Genomic DNA, 24,526 nt, shown 5'->3' with positions numbered 1-24,526 from the left:
TTGAAACTTACGGGGAAAACACATTCCGTTTCAGACGTTTCTCCTACAGCCTTTAGACTGCAACCCATCATTTTTTAAAGCTCCAAATAGTATTTGGCATCTGGTGTTCTTGAAATGAAACCAGACATGAGGAATGTGAGATGGGAGAGAGATGGCCAAGGAAAGAAGCAAAGCAATTTTTTCCTTTCACATTCTTCTTGATAAGAGAATTTGGGTTAACATTAACATGTTGAAACCCAAGTCGTATGTCAGAGCCCTCTGCAAAATGCGAGGTAAACTGCAGCTCTGAAAACAATAGGTTCGCTAATTAAAACTGAGGGTTCTCTTAACCTTTCTCTTTAAAATTGCACTTGTGACATAATTTTTTTTCTTGCCCCTCTTTTTATGTCTGTGACATTGTTTCAGAAATTCCAGAGACCATTTATAATAAACAATGACAATATTTTAGTGGTAAAATGGTAACTGGAGAATTAAATGCAAAATACTATCTTGATTAAAATAATAGACGTGGAGCTCGACATACATAGTGCCCACTGCGTTTCGTGTGTCCATGCAGAAATTCTCAACTGTTTAACCAAGTTGGTAGCAGGAAGGGACCACCGTCTCCTTCTTTCCCGTCCTTCATCATGTAAGCTTTTGTTTCCCCTGTAACCACTTAGGTTAGAGGAAGACCTTGGTAACTTAGCCAGTGAGTATATCCCTCAGACATCTTATAAATGTGTGCCATAAGTCCCTGATGAGCCAGCGAGACTGATGTACGTATCAGTGCAAATCTGTTTTGTCAACACGATCTTCCATTTTCCCCCATATGTTAGGTACTGCTCATGTGTAGCTTTGTGGAAAGCAAACTTTCCATATTACGTATGTGTTGTGACTTGGCATTATTAAAGGGGGTTTTCTTGTGGACTGTTTCTGTTCTCTAGTTTTGTTTTTTTTTTTTTTTTTTTTTTTTAACTCATCATAATCGTAAACAACATTCCCGCAAATTTGGTCCTCACTTTTTGACTGTTATCACATTGAGACTCTTGTTTGTTTTGGTAAAGAGAAAGAGCAGTACAAATGACTCTGACTTCGAGCTAGGCCACAGATGGATTACATTTCTGATTCTTTGCTAAGCAAAATGCACCTGCTCCAGAATCTTAAGCGGCTTTTTAATTGCTTCCTTGTGCATGGCATGGCAATAGTCATCTGTAATGCTATAGGTGGATTGCAGTTTGGGTGTCCCAGAAGCACCTTCCTTCTCCCCTCTGCAGCAGGGCCAGAAGCTGAGATGAGATGTGTTCTGGTTGAGGGCCCAGCTGTCCTGGTGGAATTAGTCCTTTCCCTCAGGCCGATCTGATTGAAAAGGGGGCCAAGATGTGGAAACATCGGCTGCTGGTTTCAGTAACTACACATTTCCTCTTCAGTGGCCAAAAGGACCAGCTTCACTGCTCCCTAAATGTCCCCACTAGGTGTGGCTCCCTAATCTGTGAGTTTTCTTCACCTATTTCTCTAGCACCTAGCACTGAGTCTGGCCTATGGAGGCTCCGGTATGATAGCTGAGTAAGTGAATACATCTTGGGCGAAGTGTTCACTGTATGTAAGGAGGGGGGAAAATGTCTAAAAGATTCTATCAGCGGATTTGTTTCCAATGGAGTTTACTTGAGGATGGGTGGAAAAACCAAGTACCAGCCAGTTCGGCCAGAGAGAAATATCTCACTGTAAGGAAGCTGCAGATACCCCCAGGATGAAGTCTGTTTGTGAGGCTACTGTCAGCATCAGAAATCTTGACAAGTGGCTAAAGAGCACTTGGCAATCTGATTGCCTTCAAATGTTTTGGCAGTTGTGAAAAACAGATCTATAGGCAACTGTGGGAAGAACACCGAGTCACACCACCCTGAAGTTCAGAGATGAGACCATCTGTTCACTTAGGCATTTGTGCTTTTGCATTCAACAGACATTTATTGCAAATATACTGTGTGCCAGGCACTGAATGAAACTTGGTCCCCGCCTTTAGGATCTCATAGTTTAGTGGGGGAAACAGACATGAATTTAAAAAAAACCCAAACCAAAAAAAGACTCAACTATGTATATGGTGCCGGGGGTGTGAAAAGAAATGTGTGACCATCTCTGGGACATTGAAGGGTCATAAAAGCAGCAGTATTGGAGTGTGGTCTTGACTGGTAAGTGGAAGATAGTCAGGTAAAGATGGAAAGGAGCACCTAGGCTGAGGGGACTGCAGAGGGATGGGCTCAGAGGTGCAACTACTGCTGCGGGCATGTGTGTATGGGGCGGGCACAGGGGTGCACAGCAGTTAAGGTGTGGGAGAAGAGGGTAGAAAATAAAGGAGGGTCTTTATTTGGTCCAGGCTGGGAAGTTGGACCATATCCAGGAGACACTGCAGAGCCCAGTGACACAGTCGGATTTATGACGTGCTGAGAATAAATCCCAGATTCCTCACTCCGGTGTACAAGGCCCTGGGGTCTGGGCCCCTGCCCCCTACAACCTCATCTCTCTTAACAACACTCCCATTACTCGCTGTGCTCCCGCCCCACTAGTCAAATGTGCCGAGGTCCCCACCTGCCCCGGGCTGCTGCACAGACTCCTGCTGCCTGGAGTCCTCTTCCCTGACACTCTGCAGAGCTCGTCCCATTTATGCATCAGTCTTCACTTTAAATGCCCCCTCTCAGATCCCACTATCTAAAGTAGCTGTCCCCTCCCACCAGCACCATCACCAGCATTTTCTTCTTGCATCCCCTGTAACACTAACTAAAATCAGTAATTATGTTATAGTTTACTTGATTCTTTTACCTGCTTTCTTCAAATCAAATAAGCTCCCTAAAGACATATTCTCTTATTTTCAGCCTTTTTTCTTTAGTAGCTAGCAGTGTTTGGCACCTGATTGATACTTGATAAACATTGGACGCAATGAATTAAATGGATAAATGTGATGGACTAGGGCAGCTGTTGGCAGCCTTCAGCCCACGGGCCCACGTGGGCACACCACCTATTCTTGTATGTTCCATGAGCTAAGAATGATTTCCACATTTTTAAATGGTTTAAAATAAATATTTGTGACATGAGAAAGTTATATAAAATTCAATTTTAGTGTCCACATATAAAGTTTTATTGGCACATAGGCACACACCCCTGTTCACAGATGTCTGTGGCTGCTTTCATGTTGTGGCAGGTTTGAGCAGTTGTGATAGAGGCTTAATGGCCTACAAAGCCTGAGATATTCACTATCTGGCCCTTTTCAGAAAAGCTTTGTCAACCCCTAGACTGGGGTCAGGAAGAGGAGTTAAGCTGTTGTAGTCATTCACATGAGAGATGAGAGGAGGCTGCACTAAGCAAGCAGGTTCTCTGACCTCTGCAAACCCCACTCCCAACAATTAGGCTGTTCAGAATAAATATCTCTTTGCCTTCACCAGCAAATCAAGTCTCTCGCAAATTACTCTTCCTAATTGCCCCACTCCCTGCCAAGTCTCCTCTTAAATCTCATTTTGTCAATGAGATTGTCAAATGGGGATGATGGAAAGAAGTGATGGGTGTGAATGTGCTTCTAGAATCTTGTACACAGGCAGTTGTTGGGATCACTCGTTAGTGAAGTGCTAGAGCAGTTAAGAGAGCCGGCCAGAAGTGCCTACTGCCACTAAGGGGTCAAGTGAGATGATTACTTTTGCTTCCTGTTTTGGTCTATATCCAGGAAACTAGGCTCTGAACAGTGGAGCTCCAAGCAAGTGCATTAAAAATGGTTGCTTGTTGGAAATCTCAAAGTTCTGCCGTCATCTACAGTTTAAGGATGGGCTTAGTGGAGGACCTTGTATTTGGGGTTCCACGGAGGAGCCAGAAAAAAACTTGGTCTTTGGGATTTACTGAGGCTTTTAAACACAAATCACCTATCAAAGGCAATATTTGTCCATATTAAAATGATGTCAATTAGGTCCTTAAATGTAATAGGCCCTATATCTCATTACCCATCTTAGAAATTAGCCAAGACCCCTTAGTATTCTTCTGTTTATAGAACTGTTGGCATATTTTTAAGACTTGTAAAATGCTTTGGACTGATTTTTCTTAGATCTTAACGTCTCCTCTGCTCCCCTCTTCTATACCGCCAGAACGTAGTATAACTTGTGTTTAAGCAAAACAACTTGTAAAATGCAAAAGTAAAGTAATTACTCTCTTTATTAGTTTCTCAAATACATTGATTACCCTCCTATATGTGTGAGGCACTGTGCAACACGTGCCGTGGGCACTTTTCCCTATGGAGTTGACTCTTCAATGGGGGAAGAAAGACCCAGACCACAGATTACCGTACCTGTTGGCTGTGCATTGTAGAGGGTCTCAAAACGCTAACAGGCCCAGATCATGTTCAGATGGGTGGGTAGGTTAGCAAGACTGTCTGCCAATGAACTTGAAGGCTGAGCATGGACCCTCCATGAGCTGGCCTTCTTCGCCTGTTTTGTTTCCTTGACCTCATCTCCGAGCAGCCTGAACACTGCCTCCCCTGCCCCCTTCTGCACACATGCGCGTGCAGTCGGACCTTGACAGTAGCCTCTGAACAGTCTCTCTTCAGTTGACGGACCAGCAGTGGTAGGGTATGTGGGACACTTGAGTGGGAGGTGGTTCCTGCCCTGAGGACACACACCGGAGACAAACATGAACAGTTATAGTTTAATGAGATAAGTCTTATCTCCCATCTCCTGTTGTACATCAGTGCCATTGCTGCCTACCTGCTGGTTAACAAAGTGCAAGAATTGTACACTTAGAGAAAGCCTTATAGCAATTTGACATTACTGAGATATTTGTACTGTATTTTACAAAAATATGTTTGTAACAGATTGGTGGGAAAACCGTCCTTCACCACAGTTTGAGAAGCTGGTGTGTAGATCACCATAACTTAGAAGTTTTTGATAGGAACAGTTCTGCGTACACATTTCCCCCTCCTCTGTCACAGAAACAAATAATCATATAAAGTGTTTTTTAAAAATCTTATCTCGTTTTATTAATTGTGAAAGTAGTATTGTGAGAACAACTTGGAAAGTACAAGAGTTCTGGGGTTTTTTAAAAGTAATCCGTACAGCTGACATGAGCTAAATGCTGCTTACATTTTAGTGTATTTCTCTTGTCCTTCTTTTCTGCCCATGTATCAATATATACATGTATCAATGTATCAATATATACATTTTTTTCATACATAAATGGGACATTGTACACCTATTTTTTATTTCATATATCATAAGTATTTGCATGTCATTAAATATTCTTTTTAATTTTTTTATTAAGTTATAGTTGATTTACCATATTATATTAGTTTCAGGTGTATAACATAGTGATTCAAAAATTTTGCAGATTATATTCCATTTATAGTTTTTATAAAATACTGGCTATATTCCCTGTGCTGTACACAGGGAATATAAATATTCTTTTTCAAAGGATTGCATGGTGGTCTATCATCTAGTTGTACCATAATTTATTTACCTTTTTCATATAGTTCTCTATTACTAACACCTATTTTATGCCCTTGTTTATTTGTTCTTACAGCTTTGTTCTTGAATCCCCTTGTTTCAAAGATCTTATAGCTTTGAAAAATTTTATAAAAACACCTTTGATAGTGTCTCTGAATATATCCATGGAATATATTTCCAGAAGTTGAAATTCTAGGTCAAAATTGTGACTATTTTAAGGCCTTAATAAATTGCCCTTCAGAAATATTGAACCAAATTTCATCTACCACCAGCAGATGAGGCTTACTGCATTGAGTACTCTCAGGACTGGTACTGTCAGGGTGGGGACACTGTTGACAAAGATAAGGGCAGAAGAAATGAGTGGACCACCTGGATGGAAGACGATGGGAGTGCAAGATATTTATGGGACATGGAAAACGGTCTGTTGGCTGAGTGTAGGATACTTTTAAGGAAATAGAAAAGACAGAAACAGTGGGTTGGAATTGGATTTGATAGCACACTGAAAGCCAATTTAGAATGGTGTTGGGGAACCACTGGTAGGTTTTAAGTAGGGAGATGGGACCCTCCAGGGCTCAGCTACGGGAAGATGTTATACAGCACCACCTGTACCGTACCACCCCTCACTCCCCGTGTACTTGCCCCTTCCCAGCTCATGCCTTTGTTTGCACTCGTCCCTCTGCCTAAGTGCCCTGCTTTCTAACATCTGTCAAAATTCCACACAAGCATCAGGGACCAGATTCTTCCCTACATAGTTCTGCTTGATTACATAGCACTTAACTGTATAACATGTCATTATTACTTTTGTAATAATCATTTGGTGCACTACTCTCTCCCCCCAGATTATAAGCTCCTAGTGACCCACTCCTTTCTGTATCCTTAGGTATCTACTATCACGCCTGGCATATAGTAGATATTAATACACATTTACCGAAGGAATCCTAGGTACTGCATATGTCTCATATGACCTTGCATAAGTACTCCTTAGGTCAGGAGATGTATGCTTCAACAGAATGGGATATTGGTATCTCGGCTAAGTCTTTATCCCAGAGTCAGTTAGGTCATCACAGAGGGCTCCATGACCGATACCTTGCTCTTAACCTCTTTTCTCCCTTCCCAACTCAGGACTTCCAGTTGCTGGCTTTCGGAGGCCACTATCCCTTAAAGTGAGTGGAGAGCTTGTCTCTAGGAGTGTTTGCAAAACATAGTTGTTTATGAGAATTTTTACCCGAGTTTGCATCATTATACAATCAAGAAACTGGTGACAGATTTTGGAATTGGATTCTCTGATTTGGAAGAGATGCTGAAAGTCCATAAGTTGGATTTTACTTATAAAAAACTTAAGGACAAAGTTCAACGAAGACATCCATTTCCTCACTATGCAGAATTAACCATTGTTAAATGTTGACACACTTGCTTCTGGTCTCTCTTCTGTGTGTATACTTCTATTTTTAAATGCATAAATGATGTATGGATACATTGTTCTTTAAAAATTTAAATCGTACGGATAAAGCTTAAAGACCCCTTGACTTTCATCCCCATGCCCCATAGTCTAAAATTTTTTTTGAAGTAAAGTCCTTTGTTTAAATGAGACTTTATGTAAAAGTCTGCTGTTAAATATGTGAGTATCCCATGTACATGTGTCCCATGTACTGTCATGTCCTAGGGGCACAGCAATGAGCAATATATGCGGGGCCCCTGCCCCCATGAAATAATCACAGTGGATAATTTGAAATAGTGGTACTTGCCCTGAAGAACTTCAAACAGGGTAAAGGGATAGAGAGTGACTGAAGCATGGAACAGGACTGGGGTAGATACAGTGGTTGGGGATGGCTTTCTGAGAAAGTGAAATTCGTGCTGAGGCCTTAATGATGAAAAGAACCAGTGTGCACAGATGTGGCCAGAACATGCCAGTCAAGGACATGGCTGATGCAAAGGCCCTGAGGCAGGACCCAGCATGGCCAGTGTAGTTGAAGTGCAGTGACCCATACGAAGAAAGCTACAGGGTGAGGTGGGGAGGCAGGCAGGAGCCAGATTGTGATGCCCTTGGAGGCTGTTGCCTGGCCTTTGCATGTTCTTATAATTGCAGTGAGTAGCCTCAGGACGTTTTTATAAAATAAGATCGATGCCTAATATATCAATATCCAAAAAAGTATAAAAGCAGAGCTGCTGGAATTGAAGCTGGAGTGAGAAGCTCAAGTCAACACTTGCTGAAAATCTCTAACCTGTCTCCCGTCTCGCATCTAAGAGTTGGGGTACCTTACACAGCTTAGGCATTTCTAACAGCTAACTTCAGTCTGAAGACAATGGAGCCAGGGACTCCTCACCTGCATCCTATCCCAATCATAGACATTAGAAAATTCTTCCTTATGTCTCCTTACAGCTTTACCCATTGTTTTGTTTTTTAATAAATTTATTTATTTAATTTATGGCTGCATTGGGTCTTCGTCGCTGCGTGCAGGCTTTCTCTAGTTGCAGAGAGTGGAGGCTACTCTTCGTTGCGGTGCGCGGGCTTCTCATTGCAGTGGCTTCTCTTGTTGCGGAGCACAGGCTCTAGGTGCGCAGGCTTCAGTAGTTGTGGCACGTGGGCTCAGGAGCTGTAGCACGTGGGCTCTAGAGTGCAGGCTCAGTAGTCGTGGCACACGGGCTTAGTTGCTCCGCAGCATGTGGGATCTTCCCGGACCAGGGCTCGAACCCCTGTCCCCTGCATTGGCAGGCAGATTCTTAACCACTGCACTACCAGGGAAGCCCTACCCATTGGTTTTAAATTCATCCTGGGGGGTGACACAGCTCTGACCCTGTTTCTATGGATTCGCCCATAGAAATCAGTTCGAGGATAATTGCGGGCCTCTGCCTCCGCCTCAGGTCTTCTCTTCTGTCTCAGGAAGTGCCTGCTGTAGTGTTAACCCTGTGTCTCAGCACGTGCTGTGTTTGTCAGGACGGGGACATTAATATATTGTCTGATCATCTGTTGTGCACTCTCGTGGTGCTCAGCGGTCACTGTAGCTTCTCCATCAAAGTCATGTGCCCACAGCTCTAAAGAATGAGTAGTCAAGACCCAACCACATCTGCTTTCTCTAATTTTTTTTTTTTTTTTAAAGAGAGAAGTGTAGGGGAGGCTTTTAAGTGTGACTGCCAGTTTCTGTGGGATAAATCCAGACTCCTCAGCCTGGGTTGCAGCTTCTCAACACCAGCCCTCCTCTCTACGCTGACTCCCCCTGGCTCCTCCCTGGAATTCACGCCCTTGTTCCTACCATCTTCCTGGCACAGGTGTGGCTCTCCTCCTCTGCCCTTCCAGCTCACCAAGGGCCAATTCATAATCCACCTTTCTTTTTCCTTTCAATCTCATCTCTTTTTAAAAATTGACAATCTAGAGAAGTTATACAGGAATATACTCTCATCATAAAATATATATATATATATATATATAAAATAACAAATGTGTTTCCTTTCTTGCCTTTTCCCCAACCCCTTCCTCTCTCAGAGTTAGGAAATTGCTGTGTATCTTTCTAGGCCTTTTGCTATGCAGTCCCATGGAAATTATTTAGGTTTTTGTATGAGATTGTTTTTAAAAGACATTATGGCACATGTTATACACATTATTCTTTGAGTTGCTTTTTTCACTTGACAGTATAACTTAGAAATTTTTCTAAGACAATACATGCAGTTGTAACTTAAAAAAAACTATGCAGTCATTAAAAATGTATTTTTATAGTAAAAATTCAAATTCAAAAGGGTATAAAGTGAAAAGGAGTAGTTCTCCCATCCCCTCTTTTTGGAGGTTACTGCTGATAACACTTCCTGATGTATATTCATAAATGCTTTAAAACATGTAATCCTGTAGTGTATAGTATACATATCACATAGTATCTTGAACATTTTTCCATATCTACATGCACAGATGCCTCGTTCTTTTTAGTGAGTGTGTAATGTTCCATTATGTGAATATACTATCATTTATTTAAACATCTCTCTATCAGTGAATTCATTTGATCTTTTCTGTTTGAAAATCTCAGACCCTTCTAGCTTGTGTTAAGTCACTCCTCCTTTGTTATGAATTTATTCAACACAATTAACATTAACTGAGTGTCTTCTGACTTCCTGGTGCTGTGCGGGGCACTAGGGCCACCAAGTTGCTTGATACACAGCCCCTTCCCCCTGCTTTGAGTTCTGCCAGCCTAATAGGAAGACACATTCCTAAGGAACTTCGACTGTGACATGAGCTGGAATGGATAGATATGTCTTAGCATATATATTATTAATTCTGCTTGGGGAAAGTAAAGGAGAAAATGCAATCGAACCCTAGAGGATAAGTAAGAGATCCTCTAGGTGGCAAGGAAGAGAAGGTCATTCTTGCAGGGGAGTAACAAGAACAATATGGGTTGGCAAGAAAGAGCACACGATGTGCAGAGAACGGCCCGGAGCCCAGTGGGATTGGAGCATATGCCATGGCGTGAGGTGGCTGGAGTGTTACTGCTTGCTCAGCAGTGGGTCATAGGAAACACTGAACAAGTGCCTAGACGGGCATGTGCTCTCTGCCCACGTTGTCCCCTATGCCCTGCAGACGTTGCCTCCAGATGTTGGCTCCACTGACATTGCCTCTGGCTCACCGGGCTCTTTCTTGAATTGGTCTGACTTGAAAACTATATAAATCTTATCCATTTTTGTATTCTTAACATGTCATGTCCTCTTTTCGCAGAGTTTAATCGGTCAAGAAATAGAACAGAATTCAGCTATGGCCCCGAGGAAGAGAGGTGGACGGGGGATTTCATTCATCTTCTGCTGTTTCCGAAATAATGATCACCCAGAAATCACGTATCGGCTGCGAAATGATAGCAACTTTGCGCTTCAGACCATGGAGCCAGCATTACCCATGCCCCCTGTGGAGGAGCTGGACGTCATGTTCAGTGAACTTGTGGTGAGTCTCAGACTTCCATCCCAGGGGTAGTCGGGGCTATCCAGGAGGGAGGGGAGAGGATGTGGACAGTTTGGTTAGACACAGGCTTGCCTTTCTTCAGTGAAATGGCCCCCATCCATCCCTTCGATCTGCAACCCCCAACTGTCAGCACTGAGCCTGTGGAGAAGGAGAAAGAAAAGGTAGCATCACTACATCAGAGGGCTTTGCTGGTGCTTTAAGTGGAGGGATTTAGACCTTTAGGTCTTCAGATATGTGGCACGACTGCTTCCTAAATTGCCCTTTCTAGTTCCTCCCCATCCCAACCTGAGCTGCTTGTGTGCACAAATATTTCCTTCATCTGCTTCACACCTGCTGGGATTACCCCATGCTTCCCGCCACTCCCAGTTTGTAGTAATAGTGTCTTTTAAAAAATTAGTCATACTATCCCTCCCGTCCTTGATCCTTGGATGAAAGACATTATTACTTAAGTAGAGTATAATTATTTAGCCTAATGATAGGACTGCAATAATAACTGTTGTGGGAAGCTTTTTATAGATACTATCGTATTTTAGAATCCACTATACTGAAGTGAGGGATGTATCTAGTGTAGGACCCATTCATCAATAGATGTAGGTGCTCTCTTCAAGTTTCTGAAGCACCTGTGAAGTAGTGTTTCTTTCCATTCTGTGTTCCGGAGGATATTATGGTACTGTTAAGGGCACTGGCACGGGCATTAGGAAGACCTTGGTTCAAATTACCGCTCTGACTTTATTATCTGTATCAGTATGGAAAAAGCATATGACTTTTCCGAGCCTACATTCCGGAAAGCAGAAGAAAAAAAAAAAAAACCCACCTTCTCCTAGGTTTGATGTAATGTTTAAATGAGAATAATGCAGAGTGGGAATGGCCCAAAGCCTGCCCCTTCTTAGGGGTTCAATAGACGTTACATGAGGACTCTATCCTCCCTTGATCACCACTGGCATTTTGTAACGGAGTTAGTTCTAATCAGACCATTTATATTGTTCAACAGATACTAGACACTGCTATCATTTTACATGAATCTTAGGTCAAAAAAGTAACGTAGGCTGTGTCATGCCCTCAAGGGCTAATAACTGAACTGATTGTCACTCCAGCTTTGATGGACCAGGATTCACCCATAAGCTTCTCTTACGAGATAAGCCAAGAAGAGAGAGTACTATGAAGCTGATGTTGGAGTTCTGGCCTCCTCAGTGGATTAATGGGCTGATGACCAACCAAAATCGGTGGGGAAAAGAGATGACTCCTGGCAGCATGTTTACACTTGATGACGTTGAATATTTTCAGTGTTTCAGGCATCTCTCTCTACCCTCTCCCATTCCCACTGCATGCAGAACTCTGTTCTAGATGCTAGCAAGGAGATTCAAAACGGAAAACTAGAACCTGCTCCCAAAGAGCTGACAGTTTCAGTAGTATAACAAGAGGTATAATGCCACCAAAGGAAGAAGCACACACACCTCTGTGTAAATGTGTTTTGGGGTGTAGGACACAATGATGAGGAGGGTGGTCAGGGAAGGCTTTCTGGAGGAGGTGAGTTGTGAGGAGGGATAGAAAGTGAGAAGAGAAGTGGAGGGGATCAGTGTTCGTGGCCGTCTCGGTCATCTGCAGCTAGTTTATCCTGTGATAGCAAAATCTTAGTGGTTACAACAGCAGAGGCTTATCTCTTGCTGATGCTGCATGTCCAGTGTGAGTCAGCTGTGCTTCTGCTCTGTGCCATATTCTGCTCAAGACCAAGACCCAGGTCTGATGCAATAGGAAAGAGAGACATGGTGAACTGCTAGCAGGCTCTAAGCTTATGCTTGGAAATGACACGTGTCACTTCAGCCCACATTTCTTTGGCCAATGCAAATCACACAGGGTAAGGACATATCATCCTTCTGTAGAGACTGGCACCACAAGTCACATGGCCAAGCCTGAGGTCATTGGGATGGGTGGAGGACACAGTCCTTTCACAGGGATGGGCAGTGAATCACGTACCAGGATGGCTATCAAGAAAGGCAGTAATGGTGCACTGAGGTGCTTGGTGTTATTGCCCAGTTAAAGTATTTTAAAGCCAAAAGTCAACCTAAGGAGACAGATATTGCTGAGAAATGAAGGCCTCCTCAGTGGTGGAGCTGGTGGGCAGAGCGAGTACCACTCAAAGCATCCACCTCCATTGTCCTTTCAGTTGTATTCTGTCAGCCTCCCAAAATGAGACCCAAGCCAGAGCCTTTGTGGTGGCAGCTCCATGTACATCTTGAAGACAGCTCATTGTTCTGTATTCATAAAGGAGAAAATTCCACTCTCTGCCTTATTGATGTCTTTATTCTGTGTGAAAATTGCCTACAGCTGTTAGTTGCTAAAAAGCCAATGCCAAACCAGAACTTTAAGCCCAAACCATTGGAAAACAAATTATCTTGAGGTTTGTATCTGTCCTGGTGAGTGATGGATAGATTTTTGTCTACTCTTGACTTCAGGGACTTAGACCACGGATCCATCCAACTGCCAAGGGTGTCCTGTGACACAGGAAGTGGGCTCAAAGCCACTGGGAACCTCTGCCCTGGGTTCTCTTGACTAGTCGCGGAGCAGTTCTGCCTGTGCCCATGCATAGGAGAGGGAGGCCACGTGGCCTCTGGAGTCAGAGCACGCTGCAACCTAGGGTAACTTCCTCTGAAATGGTTTCTATTGGAATTTGAGTTTATTTCCTCACCTACAAAATGGGGATAATGCCATCTCTCTGCTAGGGTTGGTGTGAAGATTAAAGAAGACAGCTTCTTTTAAAAGGCTGGCACCTAGTCATGGGTGCTTTATACCCCACATCCTAGTACAACGAGAAGGATAGGAGATAGTTCAAGTATTTTCTGGACCTGGACAACACCCCGGGCAAATATCTCAGGCTTTTCCTTTTCTTGAAAGCTGATCTGCCTGCTGTGAGCACGCCAGTGTGGGTCCTAACTTGCAGACCATTCTGCCTCTATCTGGTGGAAAGCATCTCATCAGAGCCGGTTGTTATAAACTAGTTTCCTTTGTCTCTTCTGATGAGTCGCTCATTTTGATGTATTTTAAAGGGTTACCAAATAGGTTGCTTTCAGAATTACTTACTGCACCCTTATCATAAATCTCATAAATAAAGCAGGCGTGGGTGAGAGGTCAGCCGTGTGAATCTTTAAAGAATGGGAGCCCTGAGCAGTGCCTCATACTCTAACAGTCTCCCTACCACAGGTGGGGCAGTCCGGAGCAGTCCAACCGCAGGATGTAGTGATTTCTGGAGGTCCCAGACCCACACTCTGCCCCATACCACCCCCCACCCCCCGCTTTGTTTTCAGTAACAGCTTTGTAGAGGTACAATTCACATACCCTATAATTCACCTGTGTAAAGTGTACAATTCACTGGTTTTTGGTACATTCACAGAGTAGTGCCCCCATCACTACAATACATTTTAGAACATTTTCATCACCCCCAAAAGCAACTCCCTTACCCATTAGCCACCACTTGCCACCTCTCCTCAACCCTATCATCCCCAGGCAGCCACTAATCTAGTCTCTGTTTTTGTGAGTTTGCCTATTCTGCTCATTTCATATAAATGGAATCATAATATGTGGTCCTTTGTAACTGCCTCCTTTCAGTTAGTGTAATCTTTTCAAGGTTTTTCCAAGTTGTAGTATGTATCAGTACTTCATTTCTTGTTATTGTTGAATAAATTCCGTTGTATGGACACACCACATTTTGTTTATCCACTCATTGCTGATGGACAGTTGGGTTGTTGCCAGTCTTTAGCTATTATGAGTTTTGCTGCTCTAAATGTTCATATACAAGTTTTGTCATGTGGAAATATAGTTTCAGTTCTCATGGGTATATACCTGAGAGTGGGATTTCTGGGTCATATATAACACTGTATATAACTTTTGAGGAACTTCCAGACTGTTTTCCAAAGTGGCTGCACTGCACCATCTTACATTTCCACCAGCAGTGTATGAGAGTTCCAATTTTTCACATCTTTGCCAACTCTTGTTAGTTTCCACTCCCTACCGGTCGACCAGCTGCTTTTAAAACGGTTCTGTACCTCCTGGAGAACTGAGGATGTGTAAGTTGGGAATGTGGTGTGTGTGTGTGTGTGTGTGTGTGTGTGTGTGTGTGAGAGAGAGAGAGAGAGAGAGAGAGAGAGAGAGAGAGTTGCCAAATAGAAATAAAGTCTTCTTGCCAACAATTTTTAAATGATTTGGAATATTTAAAAATAAAATATTGAGCATTATTATGATGTCTGCATATATTTTATGCCTTTGAGCATCAATCCTTTTTCTGTATTACCTCCTCCTCCTCCCCTCTCCACTTCTGCTTTGTCCTTTGCCTCAGCCACAAATCAAGAATGTAACCAGGGCTTCCCTGGTGGCGCAGTGGTTGAGAGTCCGCCTGCCGATGCAGGAGACACGGGTTCGTGCCCCGGTCCGGGAGGATCCCACATGCCGCGGAGAGGCTGGGCCCGTGAGCCATGGCTGCGGAGCCTGCGCGTCTGGAGCCTGTGCTCCACAGCAGGAGAGGCCACAGCAGTGAGAGGCCCGCGTACTGCAAAAAAAAAAAAAAAAAAAAAAAGAATGTAACCAATCTGAGATTCAGCATTTTTCCCAGAAAATAAGATTCAGCTGAAGTCTTGTCTTTTCTACACAGTTTTTAGGTCTTAGATTATCCCCACCAACATATTTGAAGAGTGCTGGGGATGATAGCTCTGTGCACTGTCCTCGTTCAAGTAACTTCTTCCATCTTAACGTTAGCAGTGGAAGATTTCCTTGGGGAAAAACAGAAGAGTGTGTTATTAATTGACAGATCGATTCTTTTGATGTATGTGTGTGTGTTAAGTGCCTGCTCTGTGCCAGGCCCTGAGGCAGCTGGTCCTTAATGACTTTGTGGGGCGGAAGGTCTAGCAGGGGAAACAGGCAACAAAACAGGCACTCTTATCCACTGTGACTGAGGGCTGTGAGAGGGGCCGCTCCAGCAGTACGTTTTCCTGGGGAAGAACCTTTATTCCCCTCTTTTTTTCACAAGGTGAGAGTTGATTCCCAAGTTCTATTTCCATCACTCTTAGCTCTCTTGCTGGGAAGTAACATTCTCAGCTTCTCTTCCAACTCCTCTTTGGAATATGCATAGCTTAGTCTCTCTCCCTTTCTCTAATTCTCTGCAAATCAACCTGCCTTCAGAAAGCAGACATTCTGTGACCCTTGGTGCTATAAATTTCATAGGTTTGAACCCCCTTGGGGAGTTTGCAATTGTCCAGCTGTCTCCATGACGGGTGGCTAAGTGTCTAATTCAGCACTGAAATCTCAGCAAGCCCACTTGTCTACAGATGAAAGTTGGGTTCTCTAACCCAGCTTTCAGGAGTGAAAATGAAGGTATTTTGATCTCCATTTGCTTGATTTCTTAACCTAGCTGCCATTTAATTCCATTCTTGTTGGGGAAGGAGGATGCTGCTTACTCACACCTACCCCCAAGCCTCACAGGTACCTAGTGTGGAAGGATCTTGGAAGCCTTCCTGGAGGAAGTGATATTTAATGTAAGACATGAAAAACTAGAAGGAATTATCCAGGCGAAAAGGAGAGAAAAGAGTGTTACAGACAGTGAAAACAGCATGTATGGGATTGGGGGGTGAGAGAGAAAATGTGGAAAGCTCAAGGAACTGAAAGTTCAGTGTGGATGGAGTGTGAAATAGGAGCCTGAGTGGATTGGGGTTCTGAGAGCCAGGAAAAGGGGGTGGGGATGGTTGTGTTGATTTAATTATATATCTCAGATTCTTATTTGAACCAAAGGACAGTACCTCTGCTTTCTTACAGGTTTTCTCAATGAACTAAATATACCAAAGTACGTAAAAATATTTTGCTGTCTGGTTATATTTACAAAAATAACCCTTGCTCATTGCAGTCTCTTACTGACATCTCTTACTGAGGTATCAGTAAGTTTTAGCAAAAAGTGTCATGTCTCCTTGGGTAGATTCTGAGTATGTTTTCCGTTGAGTCCAGTTGTTGAGGTGAGATGCCTTGTTTCAATGCTTACCTCCTCTGCCTACTTTAATTTTGAAATGGAAAGGAAAGAGAATTTACTAAGAGCTCCCTTCCAATTTTCTATCCAAATACATAGACTCCTGAATATGCCAAGAGTTGATGGGCTAAGGGTATCCTGCAGAATATTTCACAGGAACAGCCATATTGGAACTGGTATCTCCTCACAGGTTCCCTCAGTTCTCTTGCCTTGTGAAACATCAGAATGTACAACTGCTTTTCCTGGGTGAGGTTTTAGGTGCAAAACCAGGTTTATGACAAGTATGATCATTATTTTAGAATGGTACTTGGAATCAGTTTCACAGACTGACCAGAGGAAAACTTTCCTTTCGAATATAGTACCTCACTGTGAATTTATAGCTAGTTGGGAATAACAGGCAGTGTGGACCCAAGTTTTCCTAAGCCTGCAATGTTACCATTTCCATTTACAGTGTTTCCTGATTAATCTGCCTTCTTTCAAATTCAGTGTTTAGTCTACCATTTATTTGGCCAATGGGTCTAATGTTCTGGGATAATTTGTTATATAGTGCTGTGCCTTCCAGGAAACATAAATTATTTTAAAGAAACTTATTGAGAAATTTATTAATGATCACCTTTTATGCAATTGAGGACTGTCAACAAAAGTTAACATCTCAATGGGGAAGATAGTGATGGTGGATAATGAGAAGATTTGTATGTTCATAAATATAATAACTTAGTATGGGTCGGTTTTATTGTTATTAAGTCCTGAGGACACTCTCAACATTAGTAACCAGAATAGACTTTGAGAAATGAAGAAAGTAGGAATGAGAGGATTTAGTTGATGTATCAGAGTTAGATGAATTCACAGTCAAGGTAAGCTGTGCCAGATGAATTCCCTTGGGAACCTACATCAGTAATCTCTTCATTTTTCATTATGTTCTGAAGTCACTTTGGTATGAAAAGAGCTACAGGAATCAAAGTTAGTCTTATGATTTACTAGTGTTCAGATTTTGTTCTTTTACTAGCCATGTGAATTGGTACCAATCTTCTCAGGCTATCAACATAATTTCTTTTATTACTAGGGCTATTTTAAGCGCTCTTTAATAATAAAATTTTTCCATTATCACCAGAATTGATGAAAAGTTTCAACACTTTTTATCTGTTTATTTTTAAAACTTGCCTTTTATACGAAGACCATGAATAAGAATAGAAAGTTTCTTGCAGGAGCTATTCAGTTCCTTGTCTCCAAGAAAGATGAAAAAATTGGGTAGCAGGAACATTTGATATTAACCTGATAGAAGAACCAAAAAACTGCTTGTAAGAAGTCATATTTTTAATCTGTTGTTCTTAATTGGAGTGTAAAGGATTGCTTGGTAATTAAGCAGAGGAAATCAGACTGTATAAAGACTTCAAAGATATATCTAGAATAGTCTCAAAATGTTCAGTTGTCTAGAAGCCAAAAATCGTAGTCTAATGAAGGAATTGATATCAAAATTGTTCAATTTCCATGAGGTTAATTTTGTTTTTTCAATTGACAAACCTATAAAAGTCAAAAGAGAAAATCCTGTTTATCTAAAGCACATAGTTAGTTGACAGAGAAGAAAAAAAATACTGAGTAGATATTCCCTTGACACTGTTGCATTTTTGGATAAATCAACTTGATGGGTTCATAGAAAAATGTTTGGAACAGTATGAAAACATGTAATACATCACAAAGGGAAGTGGGAGTGTAGATATGGGCTTAAATGTGTTCAGTGCTAAAATTCCTATGGGGTAGATGTGAACTACTGCCAATATACAGTCAATTTAAAGGTGACACCAAAACAATCCTAAACCCAGAACTTTATAAACAAATTATTTAGGCCCTGAGAACACCTGATGATCTGCCATACAGGGGATGTGGATATAGGTGGTTTCGCTTGCTTTTATCTATTGTACTTTTGAACAGAACTTTGTAATAAATCCAGGAATCAAGTAGGATTGGCAGTAGATCTTCATCCCAATGGACAGTATACACTTCTTTGTACTGGTTGAGGTCCTGTCTGCTTAGAGACAGTAAGATGGTCAAGATGGTTTTCAAAGTTTTCTTCAATCTTCTGATTCACAAAAACAAATCCAGGAACGCTTAAGATAAAACCACAAAACCATTTTACTCCTTCTAGTCCTAAATTTATATCTTATCTCATCAAGACCATTCCAAATGTCCTTTTCTCCATTTACATTTTTTACTTCATGTTAGATAGTTTGTTATCAGTCCCTTTATTTCTGGGTGCTTCTTAATTTAGATTAGGGACTGAAATGGGGGTGGGGACGCGGGGAGAGATGGAGGAAAGAAACATGAAACCTTTATTTATTTATTTATTTATTTTAATACAAATACTGTAAAACCATCTCTGAACTGATAATGTTATTGAGAAAATGGTTATGAGTCCCCTTGGCCTTGATGATTTTCATTATTAGGAGTCCTAAAGAGACGCTGAGCGGTATGTATCTACTTAGCTTTTGGCTACAACTTAAAATCTGATTGTTTAACTTAATCCTCAGGCTACCATGTGCGAGTTACACAAAGTCAGCAAACTGCGCTACTTGCCAACTCTTTACGTGTCCCCATACAAACCAATATAGGTTTTAAAGACTGGAAGGATAATTTGATCTCCATAAGTAGTGTGGTTTAGGTAAGCTTTCAAGTGTAATTTTGAAAATGTGTTTCAGTAATGGCTAGTTTGTACAAATAACTGCACTTGAGAATATCTATTGATGCACTGAGAATCACTTAAACACCACTTGCCTCTCACAAAACATATGTCACATGGCCTGCGGGAGGTGAATGCCCAATACATGGATCGTGTATTTCAGTTGTAAACTGTCCTCAACTCTTTTTTTATCTGCTGTGATTGGAATCCCCTATCCTCTACCTTCAATTCCTAGAATTCCTCTGGAATTTCAAACTGTTTCTTGATTCGTGTTGTAGGAGCTCAGTACCAGCTACATCTTTTAGTTATGATTTTCTGGCTCATGGATGAAGGAAAAAATATATATATATGTAATATATATAATACATATTTTTAAAAACGAGATTCCTAAAAAAGGAATTTCCCCCCTCTTGTCCAATTTTAAATGAATCTACTGGAAACATCCTACAGCTGCTAGATGTTTATTTCATTACACAATATAATATTTAAGAACTAAACTGAACCAAATGACTGGAAGCTCACTTAGAATATATGCATGGGTTGTTTTCAGAAAAGATGGGTATTTCTCAGATATAGAAGAAAAAGCAAGTCCTTTGCCATCTTTTAAACAATTGGTTTGAGTTTATTCACATATGGACACTCATTATGTTAAATCCACTGTGGACATGCCTCTTTGCATTCAGAGAGCAGAATGGTACAGGCATCCTATCTGGCTTTTTCACTCTCAGGATCCCCAGAGCAGTACCTGGCCCAGAATCAATGCTCAGTAAATGCATGTGGCCTGGATGAGTAACTTACTACTGAAGGATTGCACATGAGATGCTCAGGATGTATTTGAGTGAATGTATGCATGTGTGTGTGCAGGAATTAATGATGGCTGAATCATCCAGCAATTGGGTTCCTATTTTGAATTATTCTTGAAGTAGTCGTGATAGATTTGGGCTGATTGCTGCACTCTTCCTACATCCCTACCCACCCATTGTCATTCTGTTTACTCATCTTCATTTGGTTGTCAGTTACTGTGTGAGCACCAGAGTGGCTGGCATGAAGGATAGTAGATTACAAGGCTAAGGGTGATAATGTCTAAGAAATATTTTCTGTCCTGAACAGTCTCTCTACCTTATATTACATAGTAAAATAAATAAATAGCTGCAGTGTGGGAAGAGACTCATTGTGCTAGATATCTTTTGACCCAATTAAAACTTAAAAGTGTCAGCTGAGCTGCCCAACAAGTCTCTGGAGGACATGCTGAGCTGGTGGGGAGGGGTCTGGGCGATAGCAGTGCTGGTGTCACTGAGGGAGGGGGACGTGTATGGAACTTGGCTTCACAGTTGTCCACGGGGCCTTAGGGTGCCTCTCTCATCTGTCACTCTATAAGCTGATTCTGTGTCTCAGGAGACAAAGTCCCTCCATTCACTTAGGAAAACACTGCTTAGAAATTCTCTCAATTAAGCCTTGTCAACAGAAGTTGTATTAGATTATAAATATAAAAATTGGAAATTTGGGTGGCTGGATGGGTAGTGGGAGATGATTTTAACGTATGTTTAGAACAGAGTTATTTATTTTAGATTACTGGAAAGCTGCTGGTGATGCAGACTAATTAAAAATTAAAGTTACTCTAATGAGTTTCTAGTTGAAATAACGCAAGGAAGCCAAATAAGAAGGCTACAGGTTTAGCAGCAGACTTCATCTAGCAAACTGGATAGTTTGCATTGCCTACTATTAAAAGTAGGAAAGGAAATAGTATAAAACAATTAACCATGGATAGTGAGGTACTAAAAATTATTTCTATTAGTCACCCTTTGCTTGTGGGATTTCTCACTTCTTTTTTTTTAATATATCGAATGAAAACACTTCTATCAGACACAGAGAACCTTGTTGTGTAGGTGGTGGTGAGTCACATTGTGGTATTTTGTGTAATGACAGAAATCGTACAGGCTGAAAACCTTCAAGGTTTGTTCTCTGTGTGTACACATCCCTTTTGGGACTTAATACTCTCCGTTGTTTTCCATTTATGTCTTTCCTGACTGGTTAGGAATAGGTAATAATTCACTGAATGCACCTCTGTTTAAACAAACAAAAGTCGTATCTAACTTTCAGGTTTCCAAACCACTTCTATGAAAATAAAATACTGTTCTCAGGGTCATCGTGGTTAAATTTTAAGAGCTGTGATGTCAATTCATGACTCCTTGATGCGAAGGTCATTTGCTGTGGTAAGGCTGGATGTTCATAAATTTAATGATTTAGTACAGCTGAATAATACCTTTTCTCCATCCGTTTATAAAAGGGTAATCTTTTTGTTGCCACAGTGTCACCCTTCAGCCCTCCACGGCCTTGTCTGGCCTTTTCCCCGTGATGTGGTACTTCTCACCGTGTCATGTGACTTCAGGCCTGTTCACTCGTCCCTCTGAGAGGGTTTGACTTATATCTGGTGGTGTTGAGTTGTGGGATGGGAGGCGAGGGTGGACGAGGGAGAGGGCTAAATCCAGGGAAGGCACTGCTGGTGTTGGGTGTATGTGAGGTGAACCCCAGGGGGCTGCTGCTTGCTGGGCATGTGGGAAACCTTTGGTGGGTGGGGTTAGGATGGGTGACTTGGGCCCATTTGCTGTGGGTAAATACCTGGTGTATTTAATTTGAAGGAGAAAAGTTAGCCTTGTGTGAATAATAAAATGTTGAAAATTCTGTGAGCTCTATACAGTGAGTCAGATGGATGATTACCTTGTCAGGGACTGTTTAAAAACCAAAACCAAAACCAAACAAAGCAAGCCAAAACAAGAAACCCAAACAACCCAAAACAGAAACACATACAAAACAATGAGTTGATTGGCAGGGTGACCCCAAGGACCTGTCTTAGCTTCTCCCTCTCCTCTTTTTTTTTTTTTTTTTTTTTGATACGCGGGCCTCTCACTGTTGTGGCCTCTCTCGTTGCGGAGCACAGGCTCCGGACGCGCAGGCTCAGCGGCCATGGCTCCCGGGAGCAGCCGCTCCGCGGCATGTGGGATCTTCCCGGACCGGGGCACGAACCCGTGTCCCCTGCATCGGCAGGCGAACTCTCAACCACTGCGCCACCAGGGAAGCCTTCTCCTCATTTTTTTAATCTCCATTTCTCCCAGCGTTCATCATATGTCTTCCTACTTCTGTGTGAATATAGAGTTAGCTTAACTCATTAGAAATAGAAATCCTGAGTTCCTTTATTAGAGATTTCTCTTGTTAGCTGGAAACTCACTTGTTGTTGGCTTACTGAAATCTATTGACGTGGTAGATTTTCAAAGAATAAATATTAAATATTGGACTGAAGGTGTTATAAATAATCCCATATTTCAGTTTAGCTCACATCTCTGACAAGAGCTTTTCAACTCATTCAAGACCCTTATTGTATATTATCTCAAAATTCCTTCCCTTGCTTTATTTAGCAAATCAATCCATTTCCTTAGATTTGTACTGTGCCAATTGTTTTCTGATTTAAATAGATTTCTCTATAGAGCTGCCTGCTTACTCTAGAGTGTAGGACTGGTGGGGTTTCTTTGTACAGAATCTTTTAGAAGTGGGGCTTGATAATATGCTTTGTTAGGGATGAAACCTAGAATTTTAGTTCCTGCAGCTGGGCTTCCTTCAGAGTTTTTTCTTCTTAATAAAAAAATGTCTAATTATTACCTTTTCTCCAAGATATTATAACTATATGAAATATTTTATAAAGTTATGAAAAACATAATTGATATCTTCCCCAAGAAGAAAAGCCTTTAGCGTTTTATTCGTTGCTTTCAGTTTTTAAGAAACTTGAGCTTTCTGTGGAGAGGAGTGATGCTTGGTGCTGATGTTTCTTTTTCTTTCATTTGCTAAATCATTTTCCTTTAACTTTTAAAACTCTGTCCAAGAAAGAATAATATGAAAAAAAAAATTCTTTGGCCGATGAAAGGAGCTAGGCCATCCCAGTCTTAGGTATAGTAGCAGGAACTAAATTTATGCTATTCATCTTTGCATTAATTGCCAATCCCCAAAACAATATCTGACATAGCTGGATTGCAAAAAGAAAAAAAAAAAAAAAAAGTAAGGTGAGAGGTAAAAAGTAAAAGTAAGGTGATCTAAAAGCAACTGGGATGGAGGTTGGGCTAATAACTACATTTGTTTGTTAATCTTAGTGAAAAACTTGGCTATTGACCCGCAGAGGAGCCAATAGTCTTCTCTAGTCCACCACTCAGGAAAAACAAAAAACACTGAAAATGTTCTTCAGGACTTCAATCATTAATATTAACCTATCACCTAATTTAATGTTAAGGGACATTGGGGGAAACATTGCCTATCTCCTGGCCTACGTGGACTGCATACTAATAGAATCTATGTAATTTCCAAGGAAAGGACAGGAATATTTCATGGAAGTGATCACGGTTTCAAACAATAATTGTATCTGAAGTTGTCCCATTTCCCAAGTTGAACTACTTACACTAAAGAGCTCTGCTTTTTCCCTTTCCCTCCTCTTCATACATTTGTTTTCAATCAGTTTCTCTTCTAAAGCAATTCGTCGGTTTATCTAATGTTCAACCAGAATTTTCTTTCCTTACTGTGTACACAAGGCTCTATTTTCTCTACTCTGAATTCTTTGTTTTCCTGGGGCTCCAACAACCAGGCTTGATTTTTTTTTTTTTTTTAGAACTTTATTGAGATATAATTTACAAGCCGTAGAATGGACCCATTGTAAGTGTACGGTTCAGTGCATTTTTCTAAATTTATACAGTTTTGCAACCATCACCACAATCCAGTTCTAGAACAGTTCCATCACCTCATCTCCTCTTGTGTCCATTTGCAGTCTGTCTCTGCTCCTGCCTATGGCCCCAGGCAACCACTGATCTTCTTTCTGTCTCTATAGATTGACTTTTTTTCCTTAAAAAATTCATGTAAAGAGATACTATCTGAGGTACAGTGATCCTAATTGTTTTGTTTTCCATGATTGCCTCTTTCAGTATTTGAGTTAATTATCAAAATGAAAAATTCTTTTGTAATATTACATTGAAGTAATTTCATAGCTTTGAAGAAACTAATGTGTGAGATGATTTCAAATTAGTTTGTACTCTGTTATTTTTCCTCCTTGCATTAATTGTGCTTCCATTCCCCAACTTGCCCAGCAGTGTATCTAAATGAGTGCAAGTATCTGGAAAAGAAAGAAGGCAAAAGCAATCCATCCATTTTGTAACCAGAGAATGACCCCAAGAGTGGTGTCTGTGAGATGGGGTGTAGCTTCAAACACAGAAGGTAAAACTAAAGCTAGCAGCTTCCATAAGAAACCATAGAATATTTTTTTTGATCTGCAACTTGCAAAGATTTCTTGCAGAAGACAAAAAGCACTAACTCTAAAAGAAATAATAAGTTATATTTTATAAAAAAACACTTAGTGATCAAAATAGACTGTTAACAAAATGAAAAGACACAGGTGAGGCAAAATACTCTTCAGTACATACCTCTGACAAAGGACA

General features: G+C 41.3%; 1 protein-coding gene across 5 annotated transcripts in view; it reads left to right on the top strand.

The window, feature by feature from the left end:
- Nucleotides 1-24,526, top strand: part of DAAM1 (dishevelled associated activator of morphogenesis 1) — a 179,497-nt gene that overhangs the window by 55,738 nt on the left and 99,233 nt on the right. For 4 of the 5 annotated variants that reach the window (XM_065900342.1, XM_065900333.1, XM_065900368.1 and 1 more), the window contains exon 1: nt 10,180-10,362. In XM_065900342.1, coding sequence (XP_065756414.1) covers nt 10,180-10,362 — 183 coding nt within the window. Of the gene's footprint in view, nt 1-10,143; nt 10,363-24,526 lie in introns of those variants that run through there. The other variant, XM_065900351.1, reaches the window with a different exon arrangement.

The sequence above is a fragment of the Phocoena phocoena genome, chromosome 2 (assembly GCF_963924675.1).
Source record: "Phocoena phocoena chromosome 2, mPhoPho1.1, whole genome shotgun sequence".
NCBI classification, from domain to species: Eukaryota; Metazoa; Chordata; class Mammalia; order Artiodactyla; family Phocoenidae; genus Phocoena; species Phocoena phocoena.
The sequence above is the reverse complement of the archived record's forward strand: the minus strand, read 5'-3'. Positions and strand labels throughout refer to the sequence as shown.